The 15,663-nt window shown below is 38.6% G+C and overlaps 1 protein-coding gene across 1 annotated transcript in view; it reads right to left on the reverse strand.

Annotated features, from left to right (window-relative positions):
• Nucleotides 1–9,226: 9,226 nt before the first annotated feature.
• si:dkey-106n21.1 (solute carrier family 23 member 2) overlaps nt 9,227–15,663 on the reverse strand; it is a 58,183-nt gene continuing 51,746 nt past the window's right edge. Inside the window, exons 10-12 of the mRNA XM_053506098.1 lie at nt 14,221–14,329; nt 11,927–12,022; nt 9,227–9,449 (exon numbers count right to left, since the gene is read on the reverse strand). Coding sequence (XP_053362073.1) covers nt 9,259–9,449; nt 11,927–12,022; nt 14,221–14,329 — 396 coding nt within the window. The 3' untranslated portion in view covers nt 9,227–9,258. The remainder of the gene's footprint in view (nt 9,450–11,926; nt 12,023–14,220; nt 14,330–15,663) is intronic.

Raw genomic sequence — 15,663 nt, forward strand, 5'->3', positions numbered from 1 at the left:
AAAAGGTTCTCTTACATCCGCAGTATTGCATTTGCCAAGCACAAACAACGATTTGGAAGCGTTCTTTAGGAAGGAAAACAAAATCCTTCTCTAAACGGTGGGAAAATAAGATCACTCAGTGTGTGTGTGTGTGTGTGTGTGTGTGTGTGTGTGTGGTAAAATGAGTTATGTGTACATTGACAAACAACACTCATTGAAAATATACAAACGTACACTGTCTATAACGTAATGCAACCGTCGTATTCGCACAAGCACAAGAGTGATTGACAGCCCGGACGTTTCTCACCGGACCACTCTGCTCCACGCTCTACTACTTTACGACATGCTTTTGTGTGCATTCGAGGCCTGCGGAGGTGTGATTTTCTCGACTGTAAGTGTATTCTAGGGTTTGTGACAGAAGCTGAGGGTTTTATGTGCGGTGTCTAAAAGTCTAACGTTTGGAAGCCACGTCTCCGATAATAAATCAGACCTTTATTATATCTCATAAGCAAAACCAAAACAAAGTAAATCACATTATTATGTATAGGTGGTCTGTACCAGCGTTTACCAAAAGACATGCGTGAGTCAGTGCACGTCAACTCCTGATCCTGATAATATCACTATTCTTTCATTTAACACCCTCCAGGACCTCAGTCTTAATTAATGACCTCTTCTGACCTTCAACAAGAAAAACACACCGATCACCCACCTAATCTTGAATATGTCCCCCTTTCGACGCTCAAACACATACGCTTGCCCATTTTTTTCTGCTTCCAACACATCAACTTTTGCTTCCTAATATATCTCACTCACTTCTAGTTTACATTGTAATGAGATTTTATCTGTTGCTGCTATGATGAGGCCAAACTGTGATGTCTAGACGACTGGGTCTGAGCAACTTCAAAACAGCAGCTGTGCAGTGATCAGGACCTTCCAAAAGTGGTCCAAGGAAGGATCAGAGACATGGGCCGCCAAGGCTCACGTGAGGAGCGAAGGGTGGCCCATGTAGTCTGATCCAGTAGAAGAGCTCAAATTGATAAAAAGGTTAATTCTGGTTTACACAGTGCATTTGTTTTTTTGGGGCAAAAATGGGGAATCTACTCAACATTAGGTGGATGGTCATGAAGTTAAAGGCTGATGGTTTTAAAACATATGCATAAAAAACATTACAACTAAATGATTTGTTTGCACAATCCTTTGCAAGTAAAAAGGCCACGATTTTAACATTTCGAACCATTCTGACACAGCAGCATAGATATTTTATAACATAAGATATAAAAATTTTATAACACGAGTTAAAAACTTGAGTTCAAGGCCTTGTTACTTGTAGATACTGTGGATCTGAATCATGCCAGACGTGCAGGTTAAAGCGTGGGCCGAGTGTGATCAGTTCACGACTCAATGTAAATGTTATATCAGACTGAACACCAGAGAATAAACTGCCAGTTGATCTTTTTTTCCCCAAGTTATTAAGTTATTATTACATTACAATATGAACAAATCTAGAAAATTTGTGATTTTTTTTTTTTTGCTTGCTATTTTCACTAGAGTAAAACGTTTTCGGCACAGAAAGTGTGGGTTGTCTAATATAAAAAGTGCCGAGTGATGGATTGTATGCTTCAGTTACACAACCAGGTAAAAAAAAAAAAGAAAAAAAAATAGATAGAACCCAAGGATAAACAAAGGCGGCGTGATACAAAGTGTGGAAACGAGACGGCTCCTGCATGAGGAAATAAATATTCCAGAAACGACTCCACCGTGAATTGACCGGCGTAAAAGGATCTGCCTTATTTTATTTTCCCACTTGCATGCTTGACTGAAACTTTAAACTTTAAACGATTCTACTGAAATCCATGAGATATATTTTCTTTTATTTAAAGTGATAATGCATAATAATTTGGCGCTCCATGTTCCCTAGCTACCCCGATTACATGATACATGGTGGTGTTAATTTAACACTGTTGGCTGTCTCACCAGACTCCGTCTTTGCCTTCCAAGCCTGAGATGATGTTTAAATTTTGATTACAAAACCAAACTGTTTATTTGTGTTGAGCTCGACTTCCAGGCTGCCTGTCCTCCTGAGATCTGGACTCTCTTGTTTGTTGTGTGCAGAGCAATTACTTACATTTCTCACTATTTCTGTTTTATTAGATAAATATGTACTAAATCAATGTCTTCAGACAGGGAAATTGTCTGGCAAAAGGATTGTACATAATGGTTCTCAGAGGAGGATTGTGCGAGGATATATGGACAAAATAGCTGGGAGAAAATGTCATCTAATCTGCCAAATATGAGGACTCGAGAGGCTTTAAAACACTACAAACATCATTACCTTCCATAAAGTTGATTTCCGTGGACGTTGTTATTTGCTGCTATGAAAATCCTGGCAGGAGTACAGTAGGTAATGCCTAGTCTTCATAAAAAAACGTGTTAAAAGGAAACAGCTTTCCAATGAGCTGTACTGAATGTGTTTAATAATGCAGCCTGATTGAATACTTTAAGGAATACCACATGGGAGGGAGAAGAAGAAGTGGAGTGTTTTAGAGAGAGAAGAAGAAAGAAAGTGTCTAGGAAATATCTTAAAGTATTCCGTTTTAAAGCAGACCACCTAGAAGAAGAGAAAAACCACTCCACACTTCGGGGCGACTGCAAGGGTTTTTGTATTCACTGAGCAATTTTGTTTTGGAAACGTTCCAAATAAGTATCAGACATGGCTTTACATTCGGGTGGGAATTTAAAGCAGATGACATCATCCAGGAATGATTTACAGTCTACATCACAAAATCTTATCACACTACTTAATGGTCTGGCTAATTAAACCCTGCGTAAGGATTCAGGTCAGGGTTCGATTCCCACCTCGGGGTCGTCTGTGTGTGAAATTTGCACGTTCTCTCCCTTCTTTTTGGGTTTCCTCCGGGTGCTCTGGTTTCCTCCCATATGCATGGTAGGTTAACTGGTATTTCCAAAATGCCCATAGTGTGTGTTTCTGTGCCCTATGGTGGATTGGCACCCTGTCTGGAGTGTACCCTACCCTTGTGCCCCGAGTCTCCTGGGATAGGGTCCAGGCTTCCCACGCCTCCTGAACAGGATAAACGGGATACAAAATGTATGAGATGATAAATGAAAGTATTGCAAGGGGTTTAGACAACCCAATTAGATTTTCACCCTAGTATGACCTCATAAAAGAAGATGCACTCCCCTTGTTTGTTGCTTAAAATCCCAGATTATAAAACAGAGGGAACTTGAGGAACGAAACAAGCTGAGCTGGCGCATTAACTAGACACACTTTTAGGGGGTTAACTTGTCAAAGAAATGATCAAACACTGGACCTTTTGATAGAGTGGTTTCATTATTAAACATCTAAGCATACCTTTAATTCATCTATACTGTACATGGTAACTTTGCAGGGCAAAATTATAAATCTGTGTATACAAAAACTGCCCAGCTTTTAAAATGCAATCACTGAACTCCTTATCTATACAGTAGATGATGTTACACAGCAGTTATTTAGAAGTTATCTGGAAGTTCTTTTTGTCTGCATGACTGAGTCGAGCTGGTTTCTGCTCCACAGTTGTCGTGTACAACTATCTGATTGTCTAGTGTACTACAGTATTATCTGATTCTAAACTAGTTAAGTGGGACTGGATAGTAATCTGTAACCTGTGGCTCGGAAAGCACTGTTTCACACAATGCTGGTTGCGGTTTCATTCGGCAGTTGGTGGATCTGTTGTGTAGTTACTGAACAACTGTCTTTATTCACTTTAAAATAGTTTTAAACTAACAAAGTAGCTGCTTATTTAATCATCTTTTACTCCCCGAACCTAAGGACTAGTCAATATGATCCTTACTAAGTTAGTAGAGCAACAAAAACAGTACAATTCAAGAGTATTTTTGAACTTGTTGCTTAGTTTAGTGCTTAATGAAGATGTGCATGTGTGTTCAGTCTTTGTTTAAACCCAGTGTCCCAGCAACAGAAGGATCATTTCACCACCTGGGTGTCAGTCCAGAGAACAGTCTTGATGGATGTCTTTCTTGGACCAAGTTGGACCAAGTCAAGCAGTGCTTGTGACTTGAGGAAAACACGGTATAGACCAAGGTTTAATGAGGTAGGTAGAGGTCAAGTCATTTTAGGCAAGCACCATCTATAGGAAGCAAGTGGATTGAATGCAACAATGGGGAACTTGAAGGAAGTGTTGCAGCTGTATTATGGATCATTTGCAAAGGCTTAAAGTAAGAGTTACAGCAGCTGAATCCTAAGGTCATTAGATACTGAACAAGCACCTCTATAAAGAGCAAAGGCCAGGTTTTCTTGGCACTGTGTGACTGAGTCAAGCTGGTTTCTAGAACGACTTCACAGTTGTCTGGTGTTGAGATCTGAAGGTCATACAGAGAGCTGACAAGAACGTGCCAGTAGATGCAAATACATGCCAGAATTGAAGAGTACATGCCAGTAGACCCCATTAAATGCTAATAGGCTGAATACATGGTGGGAGACCCAAAAACCTGGCAGTAGATCCAACTACATGCAAGTAGACCAGAATTCATGGCAGTAGACCGGAAAACATGCCAACTGACCCAAATACATGACAGCAGGTTCAAAAACATTATCCCTAGTTGTGTACAAACAGTGCATAAAGGTAGACTGGTTTCCGAGCCCAGGATAGTTTCCGCATCAACTATGACCATGAACAGAAAAGGAGAGATCGCTAAAAATTAATGGCTTACAGTACATTTTATCCTAATGTACACAAACCATATCCTTAGTTGCTCTTTACAGGCGAGAGAACAAGAGATCCTTGTTTGGAACACTGTGTTTACCCTTTAATGACAGTCATTATAGTTTATAACATGTGCAAACCCTGGGGTATGGGTGTGTTCTTCAGAAACAAAATCATTCAGTAAAATTTTTAGACACCATTTTTCCTGGTTCCTAAACCTCAAATCAAGAAGACGGATGGTGCCAGAGACGACCCTGACCTAACAGTTCAGCTCTACTGTATACTGTATGGCGCTTGCACATTGGTGAGAAACTGGGTTTTGCATGAACATCATGATCTGTGCAGAGATGTGTGAACAGTTTCCTCTGACTGGATCACATAATGGCAATAGGATTGTTACATGTGCTTATCCATGTGGGATCACAGGACACCAGCTGGTGAGCCCTAGGTCCAATGGAGATAATGCAATACGATGTTCTCTGGTATTAAGCTGGATAAAGACTCTTTTAATGCCCAAGGCAGGAGCACTCGTGGCAGCAGTCCAGCTCAAGGCTTTTTGCTTTGAAAAGACTAAGACGGTTGAGACAATGTCCCGTGGCGCTTCACACACCACTGTACAGTTGTCACTCTGTGCTTCCACAAAGAGACATAGACAGTAGATGGTGCAAGCTAATGAGGTTGGAACAAACTCAAGATGTCTTGTAAGGACAGTAAGAACGGCAATAATGCAAGCATTTGATGTACTGTATACACACCTGGAATGTTTGAAACCAGGTTAAAAAAAAAACATATCTGATTGAAAATAACATGCATTGAATTGTGGGATTGTTTTAATATTTATTTGCTGAAAGGCTTAACTGGATATTTGTTTAAGTATAAATTTAGTAAAAAATCCATCAACATACTGTATTAATCATAATGTATGAGAGGTGTTCAAGTAAATCTAGACGTCATTGCCAGTATTGTTTAGGACTTGTGATGACATTTCTAATGACTGAAGGCATAAAAGTGATTGACATTTACAGTAGAATACGGACAATTTGGGAACGCCAGTTAGCCCATTCTGCATGTCTTTGGAGTTTTGGAGGAAACCAAAGTCCCCGGAGGAAATCCAACATGCACACTTCATGCACACACAATATAATACTAATACTAAGAATTTGATTTCATTGTATAAATTTGTTTAATGATTATCTTTAAAGATCAAATTTAATCAAAGCTGGCTCTTTTTGTTTGTTTGTTTGTTTGTTTTTAAATGCTGTAGCGTTTTGTTAAAGTTGTTAAAATACCTTTAAGCTTTACTTTACAGACAAACTGTAAAGTCAGTGTGATGCAAAATCACAGAATATATTGTATAAGCATTTATCTGATTTGCTTCGGATAAAAGAAGAATGTGTATTTGTTTCAGTTGACATTTTTAATTGGTTGTGTATTTAAGAAAAAAAGGAAAGCATTCTTTCCCTTTTTAGCAATAAATTATCCCGGATTATAAAATTTTTTTTCTCTCTTTTGCGTCTTTACAGCCCATCATTAATGAAATGTTCCACACCCTTAACTCTTAAATTCTTTATACCATGTTTTGGCACCTGACATGTTGCAGCTATGCTCATAAATTTCTTTAAGACATGAAGGTTAAACAACAAAAAGCTGTTGATTGAATAAAGAATTTGTGACATTGTGGGTGTTTCAACTAGTAAATCGACTTCACAAACAATAAATTAGACCGTTAAAGATGAAATATCTTCAAGATGCCAAATAAAATAAGGGATTATGTTTATGGTGTTACAAGACTTTCAGACGATGCAACAAGCTGGAGATCCAGAAGTGCTAGTGGGTCGAATTCCTCCAGAGTTGCATGCTTCCATATATACAGGATCAGCTTAAAGTCACACCTTCTTATTTAATGTTTTATGTTGGTGATTTATTATCTACATTCTAGAACAATACTGGAGATTTTCAAACTATGCATTAGGTAATCAAATATAATCAAACATCAACAGTCAGTTGTTATTATAAGGCATGAAGGTCGGCTGTTCTGGAACAGTTCTTGCAAGAACAGTATTGTGTCAACTGCTTTTGTAAAACCCTTCAAGCTTCATGATGAAACTGTGTCTCATGAAGACCATCCCAGGAAAGCAAGACCAAAACTTACCTCTGCTGCAGAGGAAAGGTTCATTTAGAGTCACCAGCCTCAGAAATCACCAATTAACAACCAGCACCTCGGATTAGAGCCGTTATGAAGGATTGAATTCAATTCAATTCAATTACATTTAATTGGTACATGTATAGCGCTTTTATCAATGTCATTGTTGCAAAGCAGCTTTACATAATGGAAATTTAAATGAAATGTAAAAAAATGTGTATAAATCAAAATGATTAATAGTCCCTGATGAGCATGCCGAGGGCGACAGTGACAAGAAAAAAACTCCCTGACATGCCAATAGGGAGAAACCTTAAAAGGTGGCTGGAAGTTCATGCTGGAAGTCTTCAAGTTCATTTGGAGTCGGGTTCGTTATTGGAGGCGCTGGTATGTAAGGTAGGAAATTCCAGTCCTGATTATGGAGTGACTGCAGTCACAAGTCAGGGGTAGCTCAGTGGTTAAGGCATTGGACTAGTGGACTGGTTCGGAAGATCCCAGGTTTGAGCCCCACAACCATCGAGTTGCCACTGTTGGGCCCTTGAGCGCGGCCCTTAACCCTCAACTGCTCAGATGTGTAATGAAGTATAAAAATGTAAGTCGCTCGGGATAAGAGCGTCTGCCAAATGCCTAAATGTAGGTATAAATAAAAAAAATAAATAAAATAAAAGTCCTCGGAGAACAGCCGTCTGTATCTGTATCAGGACTGTCTTCATGGTAAAGTGGAACCGTCCCCAAACTATTTAACCCTGTGTCTTTAAATAGTACACTACACCTTTTCAACTGACTTATAATAAAATAAAATGTAAAATAAAGTGACTCTAATACAAGTGACCTCCTTACAACAAGTAAGAACACACTTTAAAAGAAAAAGTGATAAGGAATATAATAAACGAATAAATAAATAAATTTTAAGGCTGTTAAAAATGTCCTCCTATATTTAGAACAATGGTGCATAATAAACAGTTTTATTTCTTTTTTTGTACTTGTAATTTTTGTTTATTGTTCTTTGTAAATGTGTCTTTAAAAAAAAATAACTGACAAACATTTATACCATATTACACTGTTGCCAGATTAACATAAAATAGATCAGAGCATAAAAAAATACATAATGTAAAAATCAGACACAGTCTTATATACTGTAAAAATAATATCATTGATTTTCAACTTCAAAATGCATTATTACTATAAAGAGTGTCCAGTATATAAAATAAAGTTACTGCACTGCACTTCACAGCACTGTAGAATCTTTTTATTATGATTGGTCAGAGACGTTGATTAAAGCTGCATTATGTAATTTTATTTTGAATTTTAATTCACCAATAACAATTACGTAGGTTCGACACTGGATTTATTTCCACCAGTGTGGGTGAAGCCCCGCCCCCAGGAATGGCTTAATACGATGATTACACATTTGCTGAGACCAGAGCTTCATGCATTATTTTTTTAAAATCCTACTGATCATTTAAATAAAAAAATAAAAAGAAATAAAAAAAAAAACTATTGCATTGTTAATTTCCTATAAAATAATTCTGATAAAATCACAGGTTTAAAAGAATCGATTCATTCTAATATTTTATCATTTCTGTATGAATAACTTATATCTGTCAGTAGGACTTCTTTATGTGACAAAATGCTTATGTAGTCTCCAGAGCTCAGGTATTAGTTTCCTACAAACCAACAACATAATGGAGTGTTTAAATCCTTCCTCTGAAATTTTAATTTAACGCTTAATGATCGAGTATAGAACACAGAATTGCATCCATGTTGTATATTTTTCCAAGAAGGTCAAGAGGTGTCTCGGAGGCATTCAGTAATGACATTTAAAAGAATCATGCCAGATTCAGAGCTGGAGAACTGGAAGAGAATGACTGGAATCATGGCCTGAAAAATAATGGCTTTATTAAATAAAATTTTGGCCAGGCCATAATGTTCGGTTTATTTTGGCCAAAATGCCTGGTATTTGTTAGGTTTTTTGATATTGTGTAAACTTTCCCATGTCGTTATCTATTGCATCTCTCTTTGTTCTGTGTCCATGAAACAACCTCCTTGGTGCACATCTTGATTACTTATATGGTAATAAAGTGTCCAGATTAAAAATCCATGCAAAAGGCTCACCGGAACCCTTTTGTCTAACCAGAAAATGCCAAAATGCTTCCATATGATTTGAAATCTGGGTGCAGTGGATGCATCAAGCAAATATTCTTACAATAAACGTTTTTTTTTTAATTAATGTAATATTAATTACAGTAATATTATTATAACTTATTACATTTGATTTATGTAATAAGACTTACTGCAGATACTTTACATGTACAGTACTGGCCTGAACATCACAGCATATCACTGTAAACTGTTAATTCTGTCTAGGAATTGTCTTTTTTCTGTCTTTTTACATGTCCCTTTAAAAGACCCCTGAAGGTTTTATAGGCGAGTTCCCAATGGGTCGAGAGATTTAACGGATGGAAGGAATGGAAAGTTTTGGAGGAACTCGAATTTTTGAAGAAGGTTTGTGCAGAAAGGCAGATCGTAACATGACGGGTTGCCGAACGTCGCCGAGTTACTGCCATCGACGGTATTCCTCCAGCGTTTTATCCCTCGTTCCTCATCTGTTCCTGTGGACACGAAGAGAAAGCGAGGACGAGTCAGTTTTTGAAAAACATTGGTAACAAAACCGTTGCTTCTCATCCAGTGGTGGCTGCTAGCTTTTGAAACAGGGGAAGCTCATATTAGTCCTTCATTATAAAATTCATTATGTTCTTTGTACGTAGATTCTGCCCTCTGGTACCCTTGCAGAAAATGGTCTGTGACCCTGTCGTACCAATTGGCCGTCTTTTCCAGGGACTTAACCAGTTTCCTCTCAATGGCCAGGAGAGCAAGGTTGCTCAAACGATCTTGGCCCATCGTGTTGCGGGTGTATGACTTGACCCGTTTTAAACAAGAGAAGCTCCTCTCTACACCTGCTGATGTAGCACCAATTGTTGCCACTAAAGAAAACAGCTTGTATATATGAGGCATTGCACTATCCAACTTCAAGAAATCACACAGCTTACCCCTGCTCCCCTGTAAGTCATGATTGGAATACAGTACTTGAAGTTCAGATCTCAGTCTCCCTGAGGCAAAGAAATGGCCATAACTTATTAGCACACTTTCAAATGCCTCCTCTGGAAACACTTCATTTCATTTCATCAAATTTCCCTGGATTGACTAATTCTAAGCAGCTCATGCTTTCCAAATTTAAAAAACGCTGAGAAATCTGCTCCATGAGATTGTCTAGGATGGCCATGTACAGATTTCTGTAGCAGTCCTGGGGATCCTGTAATTGTGATAGATTTTGGTGCATTTATCGTCCAACTTTTCTGCAGTGAAAAAAGCTCCTCTGTGCTGCCCATAGAGCTCCAGTGAAGCTGGGCTTCAGGAGGGTTTAACGCGCTGTGCTGCACGGAAATGTATGACAAGGAAATCGCGTCAATCAATCTACAATAAATACCTGATTTTGAACGAGCTAGTCATGAAGTTGAACGCGTTACAGCGCACTTTTATTAAAACCAATATAAACACGACAGTGCATATATGAGCATTTATTTTCTGACATAGTAGAGGAAGCGGAGCTAATCGTATTAATAGTGCAAACACATGCAGGTTCATGTATTATTGCGCTTGTTCAAATACATTCTTGATTCTATAAGAACAGCTTGTTTATGTACTGTTTAAGGAAGGAGTCTCCAGTGTCAGTGCTTTGTAACAGTCAAAGGTAAAGCTATAGCTCATCACACACATTCAGTACGGATGAGTTTACTATAACTGGTGAAGGAATGAGTGTTTGTAGCTGCTATAACATTAATCAGGCCATAAACTTGTATCCTGGAGTTTCCGCAACATTAAATGTAACTACAAATGGATAAGAAGTGTGACATTGTTATTTCATAAATAATTAATAGTAATCGTTGACAAATCACTGAGGAATAAATAATACAAATATATATATATTTAAAAACTTGAGAGCATTAAAACACTTCATAATGTGCTGGTATTAACACAATGATACATAATGAGAATATAGTTTAGAGTATATTTTAGTTACATTTTATTTATATGGCACTTTTAACAGTGGGTGTTGTCACATAGCACCTTTACAGGAATACAAATTCCAGTTATGAGCCTAAGCCTATAATAAGCCAGATATACTGTAACCCTCCTCCCAAATGAGCAAGTAGGAGGCGACAGTGGCTATGAAAAACGCCCAAGCTGACATGAGGGAGAAACCTTGAGAGGAATCCAGACTCAAAAGTGAACCACTCTGGAATGTTTTACTCATTTATAAAACTAAGCAGGTAAGGGAGCGGCAGGTGGCCAAGTTGTGAGTACTGTCGCCTTGCACCTCAAGGTTTTGGGTTTGATTCCCGGCTCGGGTCTGTGTACATGTTCTGCCCGTGCTTGGTGGGTTTCCTCCTGGTACTGCGGTTTCCTTACACAATCCAAAGACATGAAGTTTGGCTAATTGTCGTTCCAAAATTGCTTGTAGTGTGTGTGTGAGTGTGTGTATGTGTGTGTGCCCTGTGATGGACTCGCACCCTGTCCAGGGTTACCCCGCCTCGTGCCCTAAGTCTCCTGAGAGTCTCCTCCCCCGTGACCCCGTGTACAGGATGAGGCGGCGTTAACAATGAGCGAGTGAGTGAGTGAGCAGGTAAGGGGGTTAATGAAATCGCTAGCAGCAGCAGATTGGCGATGTGAAAATGTGAATTTGACCAGTAGTCCATTGTCAGTAGTCCACTTAGCTATGGCTGCACTGTGGTGTTCACAGCATCATTAACATGCATGTAACTATGGCCAATTTTTTGGGAATGTGCTCATAAATAAACATGAGCTACTTCTCTTTAATTTGGGAGTCAATTTGGGCTCCTGGGGCCTGGGGGTAGCTCAGTGGTTAAGGCATTGGACTGTGGTTCGGAAGATCCCAGGTTCAAACCCAGATGTGTAATAAGATAAAAATGTAAGTCGCTCTGGATGAGAGTGTCTGCTAAATGTAAGTCTATTTTTGCAAGCAAAACAAAAACAACCTGGCCATATCTCCTTTGAAGAATTGACTAACCTGGAATAGTGTTATCTAGGATGAATCCCAAGAAGCCACCAATGAACATGGGGGTAGTAAAGAGGACCATGATGAGCTGATCGAGTTCCGTTATACCTGTAAAAACACACAGTGGGGACAGAGGTTTTTACAACACACACTAAGTAAAATGCCTGTGGATTTCTGGATTAGTCTTCATCTGACCAGGCCACCACGAGCTCGCTTGGTCAGGAGTTTAGTGTGTCGGCTTAACGTGCTAAAGCCAAACGACTGGACGTAATATGCTTAAGCTGTCTGTATTAAGGACGCTTGTTTAAAATAAGGCTTTTCCCCACATGAAGCACTTTCTGCTTAGAGCTCTGGAGATACTGTAAGACAGTGGACGTCTGATCACGACGAAGGCGCGCTGATGTCAAACGTTCAAGCAGGGGTCACTTCTACATGCGGTGAAGTGAAGAGATTACGCTTATACAGAGAGGATTTACAGATCAACAGGTCTGACCTTAGGAGCCCAGACAATGCTGCTCACTCCTGCAGATTATCCCTGAGTGCACATGGAGACCCTTCACTAACCAACACAATCATCACATTATACTACCAAAGATTACATCATCAAAATACTCATAGTGCTGCTACCATAATTATTACTGTTCTATCCTCAAATCTGATTGGTTGATTCATGTTCTAGAGCAGCAGCTCCAACACTAGTGCAGCTAGAAATCACGTTTATATTAAAGAGCTCATTCTTTTATCAATAAGATAACATGTTTATAATCACAGCTGAGGAGACATTAATTTAATGCCCATGGAAGGAGTCTCCAGTGTCAGAGCAACACTTACATCATGGAGGTCTAATGACATTTAATGTCCCAATAAAAGTTTTAACCAAATTACATTTTCTTTCTTACAAAATAAGATAAAAAAATACAGCGAAACCTTGGATTGTAAGTAACTTGGTCTGTGAGTGTTTTGCAAGACGAGCAAAATTTTAAATAAATTTTAACTTAATAAACAAGCGAGGTCTTGATATACGAGCAGTACGCATGTGCTTTGTCTGCTGAGCGTCACGTGATCGTAACTGAGCCAATGGTTCTTTTCTCTCGCGTGCTACAGGATTATGGGTCATCTCCCATGCTCAGCCTCAGAGCGCGTATAGTCAAGATCCATGTGACCACGTGTGTGACCACAAGAACGGTATCGTGTCGAGTGTGTTTGTAAAACCCATCAAGCTCCATGATGAAACTGTTTCTCATAAAGACCTTCCCAGGAAAGCAAGAGCAAAACTGAGCTCTGCTGCAGAGACATTATGAAGCTTTACAGAGCAGAAGTAGCAGATATACATCTCAATATCAACTGTTCAAAGGAGATCATTGTGTGTTTAGTATTGTTTTATAGTTTAGAAAGAAATACAAATCAGGAACAACCATGGAGTTCGAATAAAAGGGTCTACAAACTTTTGACTGGTGGTTTATTTCTGCTTCTTTTAAGCATTTTAGATCATGTGACTCACCTGCCGTATGAACAAGTCATTATTATAGAAGATTTATAAACTGATTTAGGAGTTCCCATGCGAGGAACGCTAGATAATCTAAAAGGTTTTAAGAGTGTTTCGAGCACTAAGAACATTTTTCTTCTTGGAGAAACGTGCGCGTACTCAAAAGGGCAATAAATGTCGAATAATACGTCTCATGAGCAAATTTCCACATTGATTCAATTGTCATAAATTCAACTGCTTGTCCTAACACATGGGAACTGACTGTTGTGTGAGTGACTGCCTGTACAGCACCTTGGTCAACAATTGTTGTTTTTAATGGTGCTATATAAATAAAGTTGCGAGTTGAGAGAGAGCTGAGTGTTTTAAGATATTACACTGGTGTGTGTGTGTGTGTGTGTGTGTGTGTGTGTGTGTTTAAGAGAGAGAGAGAGAGATTTATAGGTATAAGACCCCTCTGTGTCCACTGCCAGAGCTTAATGCCCTTTTATTAGATTAAAACAAATAAATAAATGAATTAATTAATTAAAATAAAGTAAAAAAAAAAAAACATATGCTTTAAAGTTTTAATATAAAAGATACGTACTTGGTAACAGATGGAACTCTTTTAACAATATCATGGTATAAACAGTTAAAGATTTAAACATCTAATTACTCTTTTGGTTAGTTTTTGTTTCTTGTAGACACTCGAAATTTGCCTAAACTGTGTTTAAATATGTGCTACAGATTACATTAAAAAATATATATTATAACTGTATTCCACACATCCAGTATCCAAGTACGCTTGTATTAGATGGAGGACGACTCGCCACATCTCTCCTACCCGTGTGGATGGTGTCTGGGTTTGAATGAAACCATGTCGGCAACACGAGTCCGGTGAAGATCGACACGCCGAAGATCAGCAGGTTCCTGGATGAGTTTAAATCCACATACTGCAAAAACAAAGCAAAGCAATTTAATTACGTTGTTTAGTGTATTAATGCATGGTTACGTTTTATTTACTTTAGATTGAGTTTTTAAATCTTGAACATCAAAGCAGCTCCTTACCCAAAGTTACTTCATTAATTATCATGTTCTTTGAACTATTTCCTTAAGGTAAAATGTCAAAACATACAAGAAACATGTACATCCATCAATAATCTATATAATAAATAAATAAATAAATAAATAAACAGGGTTAAAGCTGTAACTCCCATGCACGGACATCATCAGAGATGTGTATGGTTTTAGACATGTTATCTTTGGCAGTTCTACTGTATAAGAAAAATAAAAAACATCAGAAAAATAATGAAAACTATCATGTATAGATTCCACTTCTCTAACCCTAACACAGCAATAATAATGTCCACAAACACAAGTGCAGCATGATTTGTCCTTTTTAGAAGGTCGAGTAATAGCATTTTACAAAAACCACACTGATATGACCCAAACTATTTTGATGTAATATTATGGCATGCACGGGCCCCCAACAGTGCCCTCTCCCCTCAAAAATGCACAAATTGTTTAGTTTTAACATACTTTGGGAAAATAAAAACCTCGAAACTGCCAGAATGGATTTATCTCATTTTGCAGTCAAACCCCTCACTGATACCCTCTCCTGAAGGATGGATTTCAGTCTGTTTTTCATTCCTTGAGTAACAAAAAAATAAATAAACAGTTGAAAACTTTTTGAGTGTGTTTAGATCGGAATGCAACGGCATGTACTTTCACTCACTCTGACTCAGAGCTCAGATGTCAAACGCATTGCGCTGTTTTCTGCGTCTTGCCTTGTGTGTACTGCGGCACTCAACTCCAGGACTAGATCCTGCTTTGACATGCCTCATGAGGCTCACACAGGGATCTCTAATGTGCATGTGTGTGTGTGTGTGTGTGTGTGTGACTTTTGTGACTTTTGCAGGATGACGAATACAAACAAAACAAAAACACTGGACATGCATTGAAAACTGGACATGCAAACACACAAGGACATGCATTTTAGGCGGGGGGGGGGGGGGGATTCAAGGATACGTTTGGGTAAAAGTTACTGTTGTATTCAAATGTACAGTCATGTTTATTTTTTTCATATTGCTCCTCTGATACAAGACACCATGTTTACTTTGCTCTTTAGGTTATGTTAGCCTTCTGTAAGCCTGTAACACGGGAACACATCCGGCACGGCAAGTGAGCACGAAAAACAAACTCATCTGTGGTTTTGTTTAGAGACCAGATCATCCATTTAGGGTCAAACGGTCAAACTCTTGGCAGTAATATGCTTATGGGATATATA

This window comes from Clarias gariepinus, chromosome 10 (genome assembly GCF_024256425.1).
Source record: "Clarias gariepinus isolate MV-2021 ecotype Netherlands chromosome 10, CGAR_prim_01v2, whole genome shotgun sequence".
Lineage (NCBI taxonomy): Eukaryota > Metazoa > Chordata > Actinopteri > Siluriformes > Clariidae > Clarias > Clarias gariepinus.